This window comes from Aspergillus ruber (genome assembly GCF_000600275.1).
Source record: "Aspergillus ruber CBS 135680 unplaced genomic scaffold scaffold00050, whole genome shotgun sequence".
NCBI lineage: Eukaryota > Fungi > Ascomycota > Eurotiomycetes > Eurotiales > Aspergillaceae > Aspergillus > Aspergillus ruber.
The window spans coordinates 87,514-101,721 of NW_024467346.1; the positions used below are offsets into that span (position 1 = coordinate 87,514).

Sequence of the window (14,208 nt, forward strand, 5' to 3'; positions counted from 1 at the left end):
AGACATAATGGCACTCATTGCGCTTCTCCTCTGCGCCCTCTTCCATCTCGTCCACTCCAAAATTCTTCTTCCTGGCCCCTCCGGACCCTGCCAGGTGCAGATCAAATCAACAGAATTAATCGACCACTCGCGGGTCGACCCTTACAGTCCCACGCACGATGCCCGAGCGATCATGGTCAGCGCATTTGCGCCTGTCAACTGCGGCGAGTTGCAGTATACGCCCTATATCCCTCCGCGAATCTTCCCAGAAGCCAGCCAGAAAATGAAACTTCCAAATAGCACTCTGAATGTTTTTGATCTACCTTCATTTGCACCCTCGGAACATCAAAACACAACGAAGGAATATCCCGTTATTCTCTTCTCGCCTGGAATGGGCAGCTCCCGACTCATTTACGCCAACCTCCTCGAAGAAATCGCCAGCGCGGGCTATCTAGTCATCTCCATCGACCATCCCCATGATGCGGCAGCGGTAGAATTCCCTGACGGCCACGTCATCCCCATGAACCCCAGTATCCCACACAACGTTTCATTAGCCCTGCAGACCCGCGTTGGCGATGTCGTTTTCACTCTAAACCAACTCCAACACAAAACTCAATCTATAACGCCCCCTTCCTTCTCGAGCAGCCTACACTTGAATCATGTATCCATCGTCGGCCACTCAGAAGGCGGTGCAACCGCCGCAGCAACAATGCTCAACGACATGCGTTTTGCAGGAGGCGTTAACCTAGACGGCAGTTTATTCGGCCCCGTTGTACACAAAGGCCTCGACCGCCCATTTATCAACATCGGTGATCCGCATTTGGCAAAAGAGCAGAAATGGGCTTGGGATGTGATATGGGAACGGTTGCGTGGATACAGACTTCAGTTAAGGATTAATGATATTAAGCATCTGGGGTTTACGGATCTGCCGCTGGTGTTTGATAGTGCGCCGAATGCGAAGGTGCTTCGGAATGAGAGTGCAGAGCACTTGGGGTCGTTGCCTGGGTTGGGGACGTTGCCTGGGTTGAGGGTCAGGACGATTTTGGCGGAGTATATCACGGCTGCTTGTGAGTTTTTTGTCACGGGGGAAAAAGCTGGATTGTTGAACAGGGCGTCGCCGGTATATCCGGAGGTTGTATATGTGAGGCAATAGTTTGTATAGTATGCTACTCGCAGCTAATAGATTTGCTACTTCCTTCAGAAAAGAATTGGCGAGTTCAATAAGCGAACGGTCAATAATCATAACATTCATAGCCTAAGTTTCATCTATCTATTCACCTGGAACCCCCACCCCAGAAACCTCCCTGCAAATCCTCAACAACTCCTCCTGCTTACCCACATTCCCAGCCCCCGGATGCGGTGAATCCTCCCCACTCGTAGTGAAAAACGCCCCGCTCCTCAAATCAGCCAGCTTCCCCTGTCCAACAGCCCATTCCGCCAACGCCTTAGCCGGCTTATCCATCCCCCCCGGAGCCATCATCCCACCCATCTTAGTCCTCACCCAACCAGGGTGCATGCTCACGACCTGAATATCACCCCACCGTCTCGCAAACGCATTTGCCAGCATTGTGTCGTGTAATTTACTGTCGCTGTATGAATGACTCTGCGTCACATTTCTCAAGCTTTCGTCGCCACCGTAGTGACTATCTGAACTCATAAATAACAGCCGTGATGTTGGCTTGTCCATTAAACAAGTGAGAATATACGGCGCGAGCGTGTTAACAGAAAACACGGCAGATAGCTTGTCACTGGTGATTTCTCGACTCGATGTACCGCCGTATCCAATCCCGGCATTATGAATAACCGCGTCAAATGGCCCTTTGGCTTCTTTGGCTAGTTTCTTTATCTCGGCAATTGAGCGCAGATCGCCCACGAGCACGGCTTCGGCTTTGGGGACTGCGCTGTGGGTGGAGGCGGCGCGGTCTGCGTTTCTGGCGTGCAGGACGACGGAGTGGCCTTTTTCTGCGAGGATGCGGGCAGCGGCTTGGCCGATGCCGTCGCTGGAGCCGGTTATGAATATGCGTGCCATCATGGATAGTAAAGTTTTGTTGATATATGTGACAGGCGGGTTTAGTTGTTCGTTCAATTGTTCGAGATGTCTTTCTTTTATTGAGGTTGGAGAAAGTACATAGGGCTTGGCTCGATGATGTCATTGAAGTTGAAAACCGGCCATATGACGTCAGGGCTTTTCTACGCATAGTAAAGCAAAAGCCATAACTATTCAAATATAGATCATAGCTACATCCTCTAACTCGGCTGGGAGACTTACCAATCCTAAAGCCACACGCCGGCCGGTTAGTAGCTAGGCGGATGGCCGCCGGCGAATTCCGGCCGGTGTATAGTTTTGTTTGGTGTGGGGTGAGCGTTGTCAATATCATAGAATGGCATGATTGAAGGCACCAATCGAGGCCGAAATCCAAAGCCTGGCCCGAGGTTGAAATAGGTTGTTATAAGAAATGGCTACAAGTTTTGCCAGCCTGTAAGCCCCAGTAGTCTGCTATGTTGCTTTTTCCTCTTGGATGCGAATGCGAGTTTCCCGTTCGGGCAATCTATGGACCCTTCACCTGACGGAGGAACCAAAGGATTTCTTGTTGCATATGAGGAAACTCAAATTCATTTTCAGATTCCCGGATAGCAGTATCGACTATATAGATACGTATACACATGGGCACCATCGACAACTTTGCTCGCCTTCTGTATCCCATAGACACCCGTTATTCGCGCTACAACACCTCTCCCCATGCACTTCTCCACCATCCCCACGACAGCATGTGCTCCCTCAGCCATAGATACTCTAAGCATATTCGGGGCTGAGATACTCTCCCTCTCAGCCTCCCCAATAACTAACTTCTCTTTCGACGTATTTGGCGCCTTCAACTACAACCACGGCGAGATTTCAGTCACCAATGCATCCTTTTGCAACATCACAGTAACATACATTCATCCTAGACAAAACGACTTTATCAGTGTCGAAACCTGGCTTCTTCTAAGCAACTGGAATGAGCGCCTACAAGCAACCGGCGGCGGCGGCTGACAAGCGGGTCGTTTTGCGCTATCCCCGTTCTTCATGGCCGGCGCTATTGGCGAGGGCTATGCTGCGACGACTACTGACGCAGGATTGGCGGAGTCTCCGAGGACATGGGCTTTGAAGGGTGATGAAAATGTTGATCTGTATGCGCTGCAGGATCTGGGATCCAAATTTTTGTACGATCAGGCTGTCATTGGGAAGAGCCTAGTTAAGAGCTTTTATGGTCGTGATCCTGCGTACTCGTATTGGAGTCGTTGTTCGCAGGGTGGTCGACAGGGTCTCATGCTTGCGCAGTGATATCCCACCGTGTACAATGGAATTGCCGCGTCGGCGCCGGTGATATACTGGCCGCAGTTCGTGAGCTCGTCCGCTTATCCGTTTTGACTCAGTAACTGGGCCCAGAAATCTGAATCTATACCCTTGATCTTGCGAGTTGGGGTTTCTTGCCGCTGAAGCGGTCACGTCCTGCGATCTGATGGATGGTGTCGTGGATGGCCTTATTTCGAACATGTCTCTTTGCAATTATGACCCTTTCCGTGCCGTGAGCAGCACGTCCAACTGCTCCTCCACCGGACAGACGATGCGACTCAGCAATGGTGCAGCAATGCTAGCCGACGCGATTTGGTCGGGCGCTCGGTCTACGCAAGGGAATTTCCTGTGGTACGGATTGAACCCTGGGGCAGATATCAGTGGTTTTGGGAACAACGGGGCAAATACCCAGGGTTCGGGTGTGCAGGGTCTATGGATAGGGCAGTTTTTGCAGAAACTGCAAAACTACAATAACTCCGTCATTGATCATGAATATATTAATTGGCTTTTCCGTCTTGGGATACAGGAATACACAGATATCATCGGTACGGCTGACTCTGACCTCACCGAGTTCCAAAATGCAGGAGGCAAGTTACTCTCTTATCATGGCATGGTAAGCATCATCTCTTCCCTAACTAAACCGAAGCTCTTTTGAGTTACTGACAAAGACTAGGCCGATAACGCAATTCTAACAAAGGGAACAGAGCACTACTATAATGCAGTCAATGTTTCCCTCACGTGCATGATTTCTATCATCACTTCGAAGTCCCCGGTTTGGGACACTGCTCTGGTGGAAACGGAGGACAGCTAAAGACCGTGTTTGACGCACTGCGCTCATGGGTGGAGAATGGCACTGCACTTGATACTCTGCCGATTGAATTCAGTGGTGAAGATGGGTCTCCGCAGGATCGTATTCTTTGTTCTTACCCTTCCAATGCTGTTTACTGCAACGGTAACTCATCGTCTGCCGAAAACTTCCGTTGCGTTGACTAAAGAATACTGTCCTAGAAATGGCGGAATCAACGTCTATTGTATATTGAGGTAGACAATAAGGTGAAAAAAGAGCGTTTTCATTTCATCTGCTCCATCGGCCATTGTATAAACAGTCGATGTTCCTCATGAACAAATTTCCGGATGCCACCCATGATATGTTCAGGCCACCCCTGTATAAACCACACGGAGCTGATTCTTTTCAGCAAAACAATATAAAAGGCAAAGATCACCAGTGCAACTGAATTTCGATGCTGCAGATCAACAACGAAATCATCGGGCAGTGTGTACAACCAGCCAAATATTTGCGGCCAAAGGTCCCCATCTGTTAACGACTGGCGCCCATAAATGGAATCGAAGCAGTGATGAAGTCTGTCAAGAACATTTATGTAAGCCGGATAACGATTGTCGTCGGCTCGTACTTTGCCCGCGATCAAGGTGCGCAGTTGTTCTATCTGATTGCTATACCCAGAGACTCGATGGCACAGGTAGCTAGGTTGCGAGTTACGCTCTGTATGCTCTGAGTGTATTTCCAGCACCTCACGTGAGCAGTTCTCCAATATCGACCGGACACCCATAAGAAGAAAAAGCGAACCAGCTCTTCCATCATCACGAAAAACCAGAAACTCGTCTGGCGGGTGCCCTTTCGCGAACGAGCAGATCAAGATGAGTACGGCAGCCATGTAAAGTGCTTGGCAGTTGTGATTGTCAAGAAGGGGCACCGCAGCTGACACCATTCGAAGGGCAGTCGCGTAATTCCTTTCAGCTTCGAAGTAATATTTCGATCCATGCTTTTGTATACGTGCTAGATGAAACCCCGAAAACGCCAGGATGAGGTGCAAGATGTAATGGAACGAGAATCCCAAACGAGGAAGTCGAGAGTGCAATGCCTCGGGGCTCTTGGACGCGCCTAGTTCTTCTGAGGTAAGGAAATGGTGGAATAACTCCATATCGGCCCCAGTAAACTTGAACGCCGTGCTTGTTAGCTCTGAGGGCGTGTCAGACGGGGTGTCAGGGGACATGTTAGAAGGCACATTAGAGGGCGCATTAGAGGGTGCGTTAGAAGATATGTCACCAGATGGCGTAACGGACGGCAGGCGCTCTTGTTGCTCTCTCTTGTGAGCGGCACTGCCTCTTTTCGGCATTTGAAAATCTGACTGAGACGAGGAGTAAAAGGTAAAAACCCTGCGAGGTAGTGGCCGCAGTTCCAGTCTTGCGTCCTGCATTGAAGGTGATGCATTACGAGAGACCGATTGGCCTGATTGATAATCACAATCAATCGAATGGCGCAAACAGTTCGTGCACGCCGGCTTGGCTTCATTGCACTAATTAATCACATTCGTCAACACATGACTATTCACCTTTAGAACACAGATTCGTACCTTTACTCTGCGCCGTTTACAGTTCCCGCATCCGAGACGCGATTTTCGGTGGGATTTACGTGCGGAGGCTGCCGTGTATCGATTGGTGGAGGGATTCATGGTGGATTGATTTGGAAAAGAGAAAGAAGCCAGAAGTCGCAAAAGGAAGTTCGAAGTCGTATTCGAGAATAAATTGCCCTGGCTATTCCTATATAGGAGGTCTCCGATTAGGGACTTTCATCATGGGCTGATACCCTCCTATTCAGAGTTTGGTGACGGTGAAGATTCGGCGAATTGCTTTGTATTAGAAAGGGAAAAAAATTAACCTAAAGCATTCTCAACCACTTATATTGTAGACCCAAAGCTCCACACACCCCACAGCGGAAGCTAAGATGGATACGAAGACGAACTTCCCTTTTCGGCAATGGCCCTATTTGTAAATAGTCTCGGATTATACTCGTGGCGAACGATTCCTGTAAAGATATAAATTGCCCGTTTTCACAGTTGGCACATACTATTCGATGCGCGAGCATCATAGATATATTACATACCCCCTCTCCCACCTCATTCTCAATCTCGTCTACGCAATGGATATAGAAAAGGAAAAGGTCTATCGAGCATGGCCGAGTGGTCCGCCAACATATCAGCAGGCGACTTCCGAGTATGTACAAGGAATCACCCACAATAGACAGTGGAATTACTCGTTATTTAGCTGCTTTGAACCTGGTTCACTTTGTACGTACCTGTCCTAATACGGCTTTATCGCCGTCCGAATTGTGCTGATATATCTCTTCAGGTCTTATGGGCTGCTTTCTCCCATGCCTTACATTTGGAAAGACACAAACTAGGACCAGAAATCCGGAGTTGTCTGACTACAGCCATTGCAATACTCAGGTAAGAGAGACACTGGGGTTTGTTTAGTGATCTGGATCCAGAGCTGTTAGGCTGATGGTCATTCAATTCTAGTGTTCACTGTTTGCTTTCCTCGCACTACTTGGTTCGCAGTGGATCATACAGACGGTCAAACGAGGTGAAACACGTGAGCGATTTGGTATTGAAGGGAGCTGCTGCGGCGACTGCTGCGTATCTTTCTGCTGTTCTTGTTGCGCCATTATCCAGGCGGAAAAAGAGGTTGAGTTGCGGACTCGGCCTGAGCTTATGGGGTATCAAATGACTCCTGGGATGGCATACCCTTGAGGATGTTGTTGTATGTGGAGCATTGTTTTAGAAATAGATGGCTTGCACTTCGGTATATAGAGACCCTTTTCATTAATCACTAATTATTGTAATCATCCAGGCATGCATGAGTTATTTTGTCGTTCATCGGTACTATCGAAAAAGTTCTGGATCATCAGACCGGCCGTCGCGTCTAGGAATTCTGCGTTGAAGGATCCCTGCGGATACCCCGGGATATTCTGGTCGAGGCCCATGCAGAACGGGTTGAAGTTTGCCTGGTCGTCTGATGGCGCCCAGAGTGATCGGAACGATGCTGGAATTTGTGTCGAGGTGTACGGAGTGAAATTACCCGGTGCGGCGAGTCCATGTCCGTGTTCTATGTATCTTTAGTTTTGAAATCTGTTTATTGAGGGTTGATTGGCATACCAAGGACCGTCTGGAGCACGTCTCTGGCCCGGAGAGCCATATCATGTGAAGACCCCAAACTACCAAGACAATCAACCGCGCGCTGAATATGGGACTTCCAACCTGGAGCAAGCGCATTCCCAGGCTCATATATGTAGCATGTTGCCTGGACGAAAGTAGCCGTGAGCAGCCAGCAGGTCGCATACCATGTCAGTCCGCGGCGACGGTTATCAGTTGACTCGAGAAATCCACAGATAGACGTTACGCACTCATCTGTCGCAGCTAGACAGGATGCTATGGGACCTGACGAAGTCGCGAGATCGGATTTGGCTGCGATGCGCTGGAAAAGGAATGGGCGGTTGATGACGATACGGAGGTGGAAAGATCGCCAAAGGAGTACCCGTCGTGGAATATCGAAGCGGGGCTCAAGAGGGACGTCGAGGCTGAAGTGTGATGGGAGCTCATGATACCATGCTGAGATGCGCTGTTCCAGGGCTGCGGCTTTTTGGTATGTGGGTAGGTGGTGCGTTAGTAGCTCAACCTGCACGGCGTTCGCAATCTTGGCCAGGTTAACCTGCGCGATCAGACAGGATGTGATGGTTGGTCCTGTGCCGCATTCAGGGAGCGCGTCCATGTCGACAGCAAGGTCGTGGTCGTCCACGTTGGCCGGTAGGTGGACTGTTACCCCGACCAGCGACACGGCCGGTCGGCCTAGGATAAGCTGGACGCCGGATACAAATACGAATAACGTCCACCATACGCGGCGACGGATCTCCATGGTGAATGGCGAAGTACTCGGCATGCCGAATTCGCGATGTAGGCCGATGGCTAGCGCCATGCTGAAGCCGATTCCGATCAGGATAAAGCCTGCGTTAGGCTTGTTGCGCTTTTGCAGGTAGTTGGCCATAAGCACAATGCCCTGTACATAACTCAGAGACCCTTTCTCCAGCACGTCCATTGATAGATGCTTTCGGGCTTCTTTGAAATAGGGCACGTCGGCTTTGGTTGCATTGGAGTCGCCGACGAACGCTCCGATTGCAAGGACGATGTTGTATAGTAAAGGCCATGATCCATCGCGGGGTTTGGCCAGTGCGCCTGTCGCCGTTAGAATACTGGCTATCTTTTAACGGGAATACAGGAGAATGTGGGTGTACCTGAAACACGCGCGCGGAATGTTCCCTCGTGCAAAATAGGGTAAGCAGGATGATAATACTCAAAATAATCATCCAAAAACCGATTAATCTCAGCCCGTCTCCTCTGCACCGCAGCAGCAGACGTATCATCCTCCTCGTCATCCAGCGAAGACCCCGGAGTAAAACTACTCAGCGGCAAATACAACGGAAGCGACTGAAGAAACTTCAGCGCAGCAACCCCCGACTGTGGGCCCGTGTATCCGGCCTTGTGCGGATCGACAGTCAGGAACCCCATGCCGTCGGTGGAGTTGTCAAAATCCTGCGATTCGTCAAACTCGTAGTCCTCGGCGTTACTGTGCTCTGCAAAGCTGGTCGGAGGTTGCTCCGTTGAATGAGTGACATCGTTGTGGTGCTTTGACCGTTTTTGGTCGGCTGGAATGGCTTCGTTATTGTCGTTTTGGAGGCGGATTGTTTGCAATGCTTCATGCAAATCGACTGATGGGAGGTAGACAGCCCATGCCCGCTCCATGTCTGCTTTGACGCGTTCCAATTCATGGAGACGCCTGTTTTCGATAAGTATGTTACATCAAAATGCTACGAGTCAGGTACTACCTCTGCAAAGTTGATAGCCTCTGAGAAGGCGAGGAATACCGGCAAAGTTTGATATCGCGCTTGCAGTTGGCGCAATTCTCATCCCCCGAGCATCGAATCTTGCGCCGCTTGCACTCATCGCAAGCATACGACTTGCGCAGGACGTGTCGTGTGCGTTGTACGTCCGTCATTTTCACTGCAGTGGATTGTTTGACGGAGAGAAAAACTTGGGGAATGCGGTTTCGGTAGATGCGGGGTTAGCGCCGAGACTCGCCACGGAGAAATTGCGGAGACTTAACCCTAACACTTGCTCGGATGTAGCTCCGACGGCGGTCCGCTAGGTGTTCGGTCATTAACTACGAATGATTGAGCAATAAATTGGCCATTCGCGCTTCATTGTACCTGTGTGTCTGGATATACCATACCCTGTTTACTATCACCATGTCCCTGCAAGGCAAAGTCGCTATCGTTACCGGAGGTGCCCGTGGAATCGGCGCTGGCATCGTCCGCAGCCTGAGCCAAGAAGGTGCGAAGGTATGACGCAACCCTATCTCAACTTCGTCTACTGAATAACTCATTCTAACAAATATCCAAGGTCGCATTCAACTACGTCTCACCATCCTCCCACACTGCTGCAGACGCACTCGTAACCTCCCTCCGCAATGACAACAAAGAAGCCATCTCCATCCAAGCCGACATGGCCGACACAAGCGCTCCCGCCACCATCATCAAAGCCACACTAGACGCTTTCCATACCGATACAATTGATATCCTTGTCAACAATGCGGGCGTAGGCGACAACAGACCCCTTGGCGATGTCACGTTAGACGCATACACGCGCATGATGGACATCAACGTGCGCGCTGTGATCTTCATGACACAAGCTGTCCTTCCTCACCTCCCCAAGCCCCGTGGCGGCCGCATTGTCAATCTCTCCTCCATCTCCGCGCGCGGCGGATATCCCACGCAATCTGTGTACGCGGCCAGTAAAGCTGCCGTCGAGGGTCTCACTCGCGTCTGGGCCACGGAGCTGGGCCATAGCTACGGCGTCACTGTGAATGCCGTGAATCCGGGTCCTGTTGATACAGATATGTACCAGGCAGCTGGGCCGGTGCACTTGGCACGAATGGAGGAGCAGAATAAGAAAGTTCCGGCGGGACAGAGGTGTGGGACTGTGGATGATATTGGGGATATTGTGCTTTTCTTGTCGCAGGAGAGGTCGAGGTGGGTTACAGGGGATGTTATTTGTGCCAATGGGGGGATGTTGTATACTTGAGATAGAGCGATAGATATGGGTGCAGTGAAATAGAGTACATTTAGATTGAAGGCTATTAGCTCCCAGATTTTTAATTCAGTTAGTGATCTATTCTTCAAGGCATGATCTTAAAGATAGGATTAAGTCGCGAGGCAATATTACCTGCCCCAGTTGGAGACAGTGATGTGTCCGGCGGTGTTGTGTATTGAAGCCGGTGCTGCTTCTAGCTGTGTGAACTATTCTCCTTATTATTCACCTAGAACACTGGAAGATATTTCATTGGCTCTGTTAACTCAATAGAAAGAGCAAGTATAAAATATCCCAGAACTTGGATTAGCAGGCTAACGTTGAGTGAAATAAACATATCCTTATTTTGTAGTCTGGAACATCCACTCGAGAATTTCATAGTAGAAAATTGAACAAGAACAAGAAATTTTTATATAAGTCTATCTATATCTATCTAATCGTCCAAAATCTGCACCTTAATCGCCCCCGACCCAGGGTTACTCGCCGTGTCAAACGCCTTCAGCCCATCTTCCAACTTGAAACGATGAGACACTAACGGCTTAAGATCAATTATTCCCGCAGCCGCCAGAGCAATTGACTTGGGATAGATGTCGTGATAGCGATATTGGAACTTCAGATCAATCTCCTTGGCCGACATGTGCATGAAAGGGATGTTCTGGAAGTCCTTTCCGACACCGATGACGAAGACTGTGCCTCCGAAGCGGGTTGCCTGAACAGTTGAGTTAGTAACTGATGCAAATCAGGCTGAGAAGGTACAGCAAAAACTTACATAAATACCAGCATGCACACTACTCTCGACACCCGTGCATTCTAATACGAGCTTCGCCTCCTGTCCGAGTTCCTCGACAATTCGCTGTCCGAGTTTTTGCGAACTCTCGCCCTTGGACACGGCCACCGGCTGCACGCGCGGCACGAGTTCCTTGGCCTTAGCAAGACGGTTCTGATCAATATCAGTAATCACAATTGGCGCCGCGCCGGCTGCGTTCGCAGCCAACAGAGTAACAAGACCAATAGGTCCAGCGCCACAGATAACCACAGGGTCGGCAAGTCGGAGTCCCGATCGATCAATTCCGGCAAGCGCGACAGTCAACGGCTCCAGAAGTGCACCTTCCTCGAAGGTGATGTGGTCGGGGATGTGGTGCAGCCAGGCCTCCGGGTGGGCGTGGTATCGGCGCAAAGTACCGTGATGCGGGGGTGTTGAGAAGAAAATAACGTCGGGACAGGCGTGGTACCGGCCTGTGCGGCAGAAATCACAGGTTGGCTTTGAGCAGGGGACGCCGCATTCCATTGCCACGCGATCGCCTTTACATTATCAGTATACCTTCGGACTATAGGTATGGAAGTGAAAGATGTCTTACCTGGCTTGAACCGCGTCACTTCTTCGCCAACCTGCAAAACCACACCGGCACTCTCGTGCCCCAATCCATTATCATCTGTCACAATCATAGGCCCTATGTGTCCATGTTTCCAGAAGTGAACGTCAGAGCCGCAGATTCCCGTCGCGCGAACGTGCACCAGGCACTCGTCGGGGCGGAGCTTAGGGATTTCGCATTCCACCACCCGCAGGTCATGGTCGGGGTTGGTATGAATAGCGAGGTTTTGGGGCTTTTGTTGGATGACAGTCATTTTGTGAGGTTGTCTTTTTTCGGTTGTTGTTGAACAAATGGGGTAGTACGTTCAGAGATACTTATACCAAGAGTCGGTTCGGATCACTTGCACATCGTAGAATTCCCCACGGGTATACCACCGAGCTCCTCGGGCCAAATGTTTTATTCAGGAGCAACTCACGAACAACTTAGGAACATCGAGGTGTGGTTGAAGCAGGATGTCGGGGTTATCTCCATGCATGTAGTAAATTTGGGAGAATCCTTCGGAGAAAACACCGAGCCAATCCCCGCGCTTTATCATACTTCTTCAGGTACGGTTCCGAGCTTCTCGACGACGACGACGACACATCATCACAGCACTGAGCTTCGGGGGTGTCCTCCGAATTATAGCGAGCTGGTTCGGTATGCATCCCTCTATTACCTTAGTGAGATTGTCAATAGCTATGACTCATTATTCTCGTTATTCTGAGTATTTTCACTAAAGGCGTTCCGATGACACAAATTTCACATTCTATTGTTCAAAACTAACCTACAACTAATCTTCCTACCCACTACCACTGCCACTACACGTCACAACTAGCTAGTACATCACCTTGAAGGCTTCTGGTACAATATTTCTTCAAACCGCCGAGTTCCGACGAGAATTGGCCCGCGACGCAGCCGCAGATCGAATCTGAGTCTGCATTTCCGCCCTCCTGTCCATCAGTTGCTGTGCGAACAGTGACCGTTTTCGGAGGATTGGCCCGTAGAAGTAGATCACATATACCGTAGCGACGAGCAGCACTGAGATGCAGACTGGTACCATGATTAACTGGAGTTCGTGAAGTGTAAACGGGAAGAGAAACTTACATAGAATAGTGGACGCATATTCCAAGTGGTATTTACCACCGATATCTATAGTAAGTTGTCAATATGAGAGCATCTGATGAACGAAATTAAACGTACTTTGATAAAATGGCGTCGCAGGAACCGTCAACACACCCGCCAAAAAGTCCCTTGCAAAGCCATTCCCTCCCGTAGCAGACGCAGAATAAGGACCATAAGCACAAATCATATAGTCAATCGTAGCCATGAATATGCTGAAGTTCGCGATACCAACTAGCGCTGAGAAAAACATGGTTCCAATCCAGTGTGTTTGTGGGAGAGAAGTCCACGCAAATCCAATTAGTCCGATGGGAAGGCAGGGGGCCGCATAAAGGAGAATCCAGAGGCGTGATTCGTACTGTGCTCGTTCATCGTCCGGCTTTGTTTGGCGTTCGCGGGTGTTGCGTCGGATGACGGGTATAAAGATTATCCAGGTGACTATGTATCCGACTATGATAGGAATGAAAGATAGACCGACGGCCACGGTGCTAAAGTTCCATTGCTCGTATACGAGGGCGAAGGATTGGATGAAGATGAAGATCAGAGCATCGGTGAAACCGCTGAGCAAGGACAAGGCTGCCACGATCGGCTCAGTGAGAAACATACGAAAAGGTCTGATCCAGGTGGTGAGGATTTCCTGTGTAGAGAACCGGTCTTTGAAAGATATAGCCTCGCCAGGACCATATACGTTCTCACCCTTTGCACGTCGTTGCCTTGCAACCCGGTCGATCAGTATCGATGTCCTGGTCTCTGGCACAAGGATTAGGTGTGCTAGCTGAACAAAGCCACCGAAAATGAGTTGAATCCAGATATTCCACCTCCATGGGAGGTAAGCCTCCACAAATCCCCCGACAACAGGCCCGAGCACCGAGCCGCCCACGGAGGAAAAGACCACACATGCCACTGCATACTGCTGGTCATCCGCCTCCCAGAGGTCCGCTATCATCCCCAGTGTCACCGACCCTCCAGCTGTAGATATACCACCCAAAGCTCTCCCAACCATAATTGTCGCGAAGTTCGGGGCAATCCCAACAGGAATCTGCCAGATATTTACGAGAAATAAACTCAACTGCAGGATGGGCTTCCGACCCAACTCCTCACTCCAGGGAGCCCAGAGCTCGCACCCGAAGGCATAGAGTATGAGAAATATCATAGCTCCACATCGTGCTGCTTGTTTGCTCACATTGAACTCTTCTGAGATACCGGACACAGCGTTGGAGTAAAGACTAGTGTTGAAGTTCATGGATGTTTGGACGAGGAAGATGACGATAATAATTGTCCATTTCTTGAGGTTGGGAAATGAGTAGCCAAGGTCGAGGTAACAGTCGGCTTCGGTGAGGATTTGAGGATTGGATGCGATTTCGATCTGGTCGTAGGTGCCATGCTGGAGCCGGGCATCTTTGCCGTTGTTTGTGGTGGAACCTGGCGTTAGGCCTGGCTGTGGTGACATTTTGATCATGTATCAATGTAATTTAAGATCATG

The 14,208-nt window shown here is 50.0% G+C and overlaps 9 protein-coding genes across 9 annotated transcripts; 4 read left to right on the forward strand and 5 right to left on the reverse strand.

Annotated features, from left to right (window-relative positions):
- Positions 1 to 16: 16 nt before the first annotated feature.
- EURHEDRAFT_428151 (PAF acetylhydrolase family protein) lies at positions 17 to 1,123 on the forward strand (the record flags this gene model as incomplete). The annotated part of the gene is made up of 1 exon (XM_040783394.1): positions 17 to 1,123. A coding segment is annotated over one exon (1,107 nt), but the record flags the coding sequence as incomplete, so codon positions are not given.
- A 65-nt stretch (positions 1,124 to 1,188) lies between these two features.
- EURHEDRAFT_417479 (NAD(P)-binding protein) lies at positions 1,189 to 2,011 on the reverse strand (the record flags this gene model as incomplete). Its single annotated transcript, XM_040783209.1, has 1 exon — positions 1,189 to 2,011. A coding segment is annotated over one exon (667 nt), but the record flags the coding sequence as incomplete, so codon positions are not given.
- Positions 2,012 to 2,719: 708 nt separating this feature from the next.
- EURHEDRAFT_519193 (uncharacterized protein) lies at positions 2,720 to 4,309 on the forward strand (the record flags this gene model as incomplete). The annotated part of the gene is made up of 5 exons (XM_040786762.1): positions 2,720 to 2,945; positions 3,018 to 3,284; positions 3,463 to 3,929; positions 3,990 to 4,043; positions 4,124 to 4,309. The coding sequence occupies 5 exons, from the start codon at positions 2,720 to 2,722 to the stop codon at positions 4,307 to 4,309; spliced, it is 1,200 nt and encodes a 399-aa protein (XP_040634104.1).
- Positions 4,279 to 5,915, reverse strand: EURHEDRAFT_527064 (Zn(II)2Cys6 transcription factor domain-containing protein). The gene is made up of 2 exons (XM_040787008.1): positions 5,689 to 5,915; positions 4,279 to 5,631 (listed from the first exon to the last, which is right to left on the reverse strand). The coding sequence occupies exons 1-2, from the start codon at positions 5,785 to 5,787 to the stop codon at positions 4,387 to 4,389; spliced, it is 1,344 nt and encodes a 447-aa protein (XP_040634105.1). The 5' UTR covers positions 5,788 to 5,915; the 3' UTR covers positions 4,279 to 4,386.
- Positions 5,916 to 6,254: 339 nt separating this feature from the next.
- On the forward strand, positions 6,255 to 7,239 carry EURHEDRAFT_550350 (PLAC8 family protein; the record flags this gene model as incomplete). Its single annotated transcript, XM_040787514.1, has 3 exons — positions 6,255 to 6,402; positions 6,464 to 6,561; positions 6,634 to 7,239. 3 exons carry the CDS (start codon positions 6,255 to 6,257, stop codon positions 6,862 to 6,864), a joined length of 477 nt encoding a protein of 158 aa, XP_040634106.1. The 3' UTR covers positions 6,865 to 7,239.
- Positions 6,700 to 9,179, reverse strand: EURHEDRAFT_417481 (putative C6 transcription factor). Its single transcript, XM_040783210.1, has 4 exons — positions 8,994 to 9,179; positions 8,403 to 8,944; positions 7,270 to 8,343; positions 6,700 to 7,219 (listed from the first exon to the last, which is right to left on the reverse strand). Exons 1-4 carry the CDS (start codon positions 9,161 to 9,163, stop codon positions 6,957 to 6,959), a joined length of 2,049 nt encoding a protein of 682 aa, XP_040634107.1. The 5' UTR covers positions 9,164 to 9,179; the 3' UTR covers positions 6,700 to 6,956.
- A 234-nt stretch (positions 9,180 to 9,413) lies between these two features.
- Positions 9,414 to 10,333, forward strand: EURHEDRAFT_510770 (SDR family NAD(P)-dependent oxidoreductase; the record flags this gene model as incomplete). Its single annotated transcript, XM_040785954.1, has 2 exons — positions 9,414 to 9,506; positions 9,568 to 10,333. 2 exons carry the CDS (start codon positions 9,414 to 9,416, stop codon positions 10,246 to 10,248), a joined length of 774 nt encoding a protein of 257 aa, XP_040634108.1. The 3' UTR covers positions 10,249 to 10,333.
- Positions 10,334 to 10,675: 342 nt separating this feature from the next.
- Positions 10,676 to 12,063, reverse strand: EURHEDRAFT_550361 (NAD(P)-dependent alcohol dehydrogenase). The gene is made up of 3 exons (XM_040787515.1): positions 11,613 to 12,063; positions 11,024 to 11,556; positions 10,676 to 10,963 (listed from the first exon to the last, which is right to left on the reverse strand). The coding sequence occupies exons 1-3, from the start codon at positions 11,878 to 11,880 to the stop codon at positions 10,688 to 10,690; spliced, it is 1,077 nt and encodes a 358-aa protein (XP_040634109.1). The 5' UTR covers positions 11,881 to 12,063; the 3' UTR covers positions 10,676 to 10,687.
- Positions 12,064 to 12,480: 417 nt separating this feature from the next.
- On the reverse strand, positions 12,481 to 14,175 carry EURHEDRAFT_467341 (MFS general substrate transporter; the record flags this gene model as incomplete). The annotated part of the gene is made up of 3 exons (XM_040785170.1): positions 12,481 to 12,656; positions 12,711 to 12,755; positions 12,807 to 14,175. The coding sequence occupies 3 exons, from the start codon at positions 14,173 to 14,175 to the stop codon at positions 12,481 to 12,483; spliced, it is 1,590 nt and encodes a 529-aa protein (XP_040634110.1).
- Between the last annotated feature and the right edge of the window lie 33 nt (positions 14,176 to 14,208).